General features: G+C 44.4%; 1 protein-coding gene across 1 annotated transcript in view; it reads right to left on the reverse strand.

The window, feature by feature from the left end:
• Positions 1-3402, reverse strand: part of LOC145341241 (intestinal-type alkaline phosphatase-like) — a 38585-nt gene extending 35183 nt beyond the window's left edge. The window contains exons 1-2 of the mRNA XM_080186166.1: positions 3375-3402; positions 1824-2019 (exon numbers count right to left, since the gene is read on the reverse strand). Coding sequence (XP_080042292.1) covers positions 1824-2019; positions 3375-3402 — 224 coding nt within the window. The remainder of the gene's footprint in view (positions 1-1823; positions 2020-3374) is intronic.
• Between the last annotated feature and the right edge of the window lie 2598 nt (positions 3403-6000).

Raw genomic sequence — 6000 nt, forward strand, 5'->3', positions numbered from 1 at the left:
AATGCACTATTGTACATAGTACATTGGGAAATCAGGCGCATGGGCAATGGTATCCTCTAGCAATTATCAGCCAGCTTCCTGGTGTGAATGGACTCCGTCTACTCCCCCCACTGGTGAGAATCTCACTTTGCCTAATTTTTTCTCTAAGTAGTGCAAGATAACATCTGAGAACTCGCCCAAAAAGAAGTGGGAATTCTTTCCCATTTTCATGCTCATTGGGCACTTAGAATTCTTTTGGTAAGATCACCCTCAGATCATTCTAATCAGAATTTTCCATAATTTGATTAAAGCATGTGCGTGAGATGAATAGAGCAATATAGAGGATGTAGGTTTAGTGTTGGGATCCAATGTTGATGCCTTCAGTCTTTATCGGATTTAACTGGAGGAAATTACAGTTTCTGCAATACTACAAGTCATTCAGATTGAATTTATTTTAAAGAGAACCTATTTTTTCACTCAAATATCACAAAGGAAAAAAAGAAAAATTTAAACAATGAATAAAATACTTATTTTTGTCATATGGAATTCATGCCCAAGCAGCTTAATTAACAAAGGTTGGATGAATTTTTCAAAGAAAAATTGTTTATGGATATTCTATTATTTTTATTAAAAGATGTTACAAGGTGTTGGACAATTACGGCCCCAAACACAAAAGGTACTTACATTGAAATAGGGACAAGACCTTTAATGTTTGGTATAAAGTTTCACAGATAGGTTTGGTGTTTGTGCATGATAAAGAAACTAAACAGTGGCCGGCGAGGATCATTTTCATGACTTCCACACTGTTATGATCACAGCTAATGGTAATATTGGACAAGTCAGATTCCAGATTGAAACCCAGCTTGAGAGATCCCAAGATTTGTTTGGAAACTGTCGAGGTAAGTTACTAAACAGATCCACAGGAGTCTGCTGAAGAAGTTTTAACGAAAAGAATAAAACATTTATTAAACAAGAAAAACAAGCTACATTATACCAGACAAACAATACTGACACAAGAAAATGATTCAAATCATACTATTCGTTCACCCCGGCTATGTCTGTACAGACATATAGGGTAGAATCTCATCCTTAACGGCATGCTCGCTAGGCAGAATCAATAGTGACCGTGAATCACATTCCCGCCCAATCCAGTAGATGCTGGCTGCCACGCTGAATCACGGCCGAATTGGTTGAGTGTGTCTGGCAGGTCCTGGTGCGTGTCGTGTCCTGTGGTGGCCCACAGGCACCTAGACCTAGCACCTGGAAACATAAACTTAAGACACACTAGGCACAAACAGGGATCTGCATTGGGTTACAATGATGTGCTTGAAATGAAGACGTTATGTTTATGATGCATGTGGATCACCCTTTTTTATGGATATATCTGAAATTATCACCTTATATATCATACTCCACTGAAGCCAGTTGTGTCCTAAGTGCTGCACTGGTATCAGACTAATTCACTGCCTGGTCAGAAATGCCTAGGGTATCAGACTTACCTTAGGAGGGTGAATGTTATGCGTCTGGTATGATGGTAGTGCCCACTGGTGCTGCTGGAAGGAAGGGCATGCTAGCCTATACCTGAAGAAAAGCTGGATGAGCAAGTCCCTGGTGTGTCTGCACCCTTGGAGGCTCCTCATTGTCCTCTTCTTCTAGCTGCCTGGCATAAGCATCAGAACCCCCATCTGTGTCCATGTCTGTGACTGAAGCTACTGCATCATCATCCTCCTACTCAAGAGAATTCCCCATGGAGGCTGTGAGATTGTGAGGAGCGCAATGGACTAACACAATAAGCGACACTCACTCAGGTGGGTACTACAGGCCATCCCTGGATTGGTCGAGACATCTGAACCTTATCTTCAGCGGCCCAATGATCCTTTCCACCACTGCCCTCGTGGATACATGGCAGTGCTTGTACTTTTACTCTGCATCTATCCTTGGCTGCTTGAAAGGTGTCATCAGCCGCCTTTCCAGCTGGTAAGTCTTGGCTCCTATAAATTGTCCGGCGAGACAACTTGGAACAGTGAAGAGCCTGAGCACCTGTGAGTGACACAGAATGTATGAATCATGGCAGCTGCTCAGGTACCTGGTGCAAACCTGCAGAATTTGAGTCTTGTGGTTATACACTATGTATGTTTACCAAGTGAAAGCCATTCCTGTTCACAAAGGGTCCCGGCCAGCTGGTACCCTAATGGCCGCATGAGTATAATTCATCACTCCCTGGATGCGGGGAAACCCAGCAATGGCTGCAAAACCTTTCACCTGCTGGCTGAGGTGATCTGTCCCGAAATGGATGAATCTGCTCACATGCCTGAAGAGTACATCGGATGCCAGCTTAACAGAGCTGCATGGAGCAGACTGTGATACTGCACAGAGATCACCCACAGTGTCCTGGAATGATTCAGAGCATAAAAGTTTTAGTGATACTGTGACCTTCAGAACAACAGGCATTGGGTGCCCCCTCCTATATAACTGGAGGCTATCTCAACCCCTATCATCTGATAGATGCTCGTTACTGATTCCCTTGATAGTCGGAGCCTACTGTGACACAGGACTTGATCATGTCCAGGCGGTTGGAATGCTACTCATATCCCCTGGCAGCTGGGTAGTGACATCTTCTCTGGGCAGCAGTGTTTTTGCTTGCTGTGATGGCCCTTACCATCCTGTGCTGGACCTCTGAGAGGGGGTGCCTGCAAGCCTCCTCATTCTTTGTTCCCTCTCCTCCTCAGAGGTAGAAGAGGTGTTTCCCGCTAGGTACACAATACCCATCAGCAGGTAGTTAATGGGGCTCACCTGGGCACAATTTAATGGATTTCTGGGTCAGGTGCATGCCTGTCCCAGAGACGGAAAAATTCTATTCACTGGAAACTTAAAACAATTTACCACATCTATCTTATACACTAATATTCAAGGTACCTGTGAATTAAAGGCGACCCGCGGTCAGACACAACACACTATAAAAGTATATGACAGACACAACCAAAGCAGACTCCATGAATTCCTTAACAACCCACCCAGACATTTGTTACACCGTGAGCCAGTCGCTATGGCTGAAACTCTGCCTTTCTCGTGAAGCTTTCTGGTGTCCACGTTCAAAATTTGCCTGGGGACATTGGTCTTGTGGGAGTTATTTCCCATGTAAACTCAGACTTCATCTTCCAAGGACATTTTTAGATCTTTCATAATGCCAAGCAGAATACTACGGCTCCAAAGGGTATTTTTGTCCCTACGGCTGGCAGCACGGTGTCAGCAGCATTTAGCTGCCCTCCTGTCACCTTCAGGCCCCTCTCGAGCCCACTTTTCTTCAGCTCTACTCGCCATCACTTTAATATGCTCTGCTCCTTCACTGGAGACCATCTGTTTCTGAAACCTGCCCTACCTTGGGATCCTCTCACCTGGTTTGGCACCTTCTCTCCGCGCCATGTTCTAACCTCGAACAACTCGGGTCAGCTCTCTTCTTTTACCTCTGCGCATGTGCATGGTGTGGTGAAATGCGCATGTGCGGGCCCTCTCCCGCGTGACGCATGCGTACAATCAACGAACGGCGCGCGTGCGCGGCGGCGGCGGCGGCGCTCGGCTTCCAGTTCTGACCTGGGTCAGCTGGAGGAAATGTGGAGATGCCAGCGATGGTCTGGGGTAAACACAGTAAGAAGTCTGACAACACCAGGTTTAGGTCCAACCAATTTATTTGCTTGTGAGTTTACTATCAAAAATAAATTGGTTGGACTTAAACCTGGTGTTGTCAGACTTCTTACTCAGTTGGACAAAGGCAGAGGCTGATTTGTGTGTTGAAGCATTGAGACAGTTCTTGCAGAATCAGCTGTCATTGTCTTCATTCTGCACGGGGCAAAGTTCTTTTCTCAGCACTTAAAAGGTTTAAGTTTAGAAAGTGGTCGGATTTGTGGATTTTAAGGTGGGCGGCGTGGTAGCACAGTGGTTATCACTGCTGTTTCACAGCTCCAGGGTCCTGGGTTCGATTCCTGGCTTGGGTCACTGTGTGGAGTTTGCACATTCTCCTCGTGTCTGCGTGGGTTTCTTCCGCGTCCTCCAGTTTCTTTCCAAAGAAGTGCGGGTTAGATTGATTGGCCATGCTAAGAAATTGCCCCTTAGTGTCCAGGGATGCGTAGGTTAGAGGGATTAGCGGGTATAATATGTAGGGATATGGGGGTAGGACCTGGGTGGGATTGTGCTTGGTGCAGACTCAATGGGCCGAAGGGCCTCTTTCTGCACCGTAGGGTTCTATGATTCTATGAACTAAATCCACTCCAATGAGTTGGACCGAATCCTCCTCACTTGACAACGACTCGAAGATGCACTCAATGAGGGACAGAGTCTGGATTTATACAGCAACTCCAATGTTAAAGTGTGTAAAGTGTAAATAACTTTGCAATGACATTAAAGTTGCAGCATAAAAATAAAATGCACTATCATACCAGCGCTAATTCTCATAGAATCCCTACAGTACCAAAGGAAGCCATTTGCTCATCACGTCTGCACTGACCATAATCCCACCCGTGGCCTATCTCCATGACTCCACATCTTTACTCTGCTAATCCCCCTGACACTAAAGAACAATGTAGCATGGCCAAACCTAACCCACACATCTTTGGCATGTGGGAGGAGACTGGAGGAAACCCACAGACATGGGGTGGATGTGCAAATTGCACACAGCCAGTGACCTGAGGCTGAATTGCGCCCCAACTAAGTGCAGAATCTTCACAGGCCTGAGGAATCACATCAAAGTGTTGGTCAGATAACTTAGAAAATGCTGGTGAATTAAGGCAGCATTGGAAATTCAGAGATAAAGAACAGCAAAGTTAGCCTGGCTGGCATTACCCGATTAGGATTATACTTTTCACAACAGACTCCGACAGTTTAAACATTAAGAAAAATATTCATGTTTTTCTTAAATACAATGGAAACAATTTAAACATATTTTTAGGCAAGAGATAAAAATTGTATATTTTCTTTACCTGGGATAAAAGCACTTGATCCACATACCATAGTGGATAATACTATAGCATTCACTAGAATGCTGAAAGTCTTCATCTTGCTGTATCTCAATGCAATTTCCTTTCCACAGAGAGCTATTTATGCAGCTGCAGTTTTTTTTTAAACTGCAATTGTGCCTTACCTTTGCACCAGAGTAAAAGTCTAGATGCAGATACTGATGCTAATCGTGACAACAGGCAGTAACAATAAATGCTACAGTATACGTATTTACAATATAATAAAAATGCAAATACAAAGAACAAAGAACTGTACAGCACAGAAACAGGCCCTTCGGCCCTCCAAGCCTGCGCCAATCACATTTACTTATCCAAACCAACCACTTACATCCCTCTATTTCCTGTTTGTTCATATGCCTATCAAGGTAAGTCTTAAATGTGGCTAATGTAACTGCCTCAACCAACTCACTTGGCAGTGCATTCCAGGCCCCCACAACTCTCTGTGCAAAAACTTCCCCCGCACATCTCCACTGAACCTTTCCCCCCTTATCTTGAACTTGTGTCCCCTTGTAATTGTCATTTCTGCCTGGAGAAAAGCTTCCAACTATTCACCCTATCTGTCTCTCTCATAATTTTATAAACTTTTATCAGGTCACCCCTCAGCCTCCATTTTTCCAGGGAGAACAATCCCAAATTATTCAATCACACCTCATAGTTAATACCCTACATATCAGGCAATACCCTGGTAAACCTTTTCTGCACTCTCTCCACAACCTCCACATCCTTCTGGTAGTGTGGTGACCAGAATTGGACACAGTATTCCAAGTGTGGCCTATCCAACGTTTTATGCAACTGTAGCATAATTTCCCAACTTTTATACTTGATGCCCTGTCCAATGAATGCAACCATGCTATATGCTTTCTTCACCACTTTTTCCACCTGTGCTACTACTTTTAAGGACCTGTGGACCTGTACTCCCAGTCTGTTGTCTACGTTCTCAATTTTTCTGCCATTTATTTTAAAGTTCCCACCTGAATTAGATCTACCAAAATGCATCACCTTGCATTTGTCC

Source organism: Carcharhinus amblyrhynchos, chromosome 3, assembly GCF_965287045.1.
Source record: "Carcharhinus amblyrhynchos chromosome 3, sCarAmb.v2.hapA, whole genome shotgun sequence".
Taxonomy (NCBI): domain Eukaryota; kingdom Metazoa; phylum Chordata; class Chondrichthyes; order Carcharhiniformes; family Carcharhinidae; genus Carcharhinus; species Carcharhinus amblyrhynchos.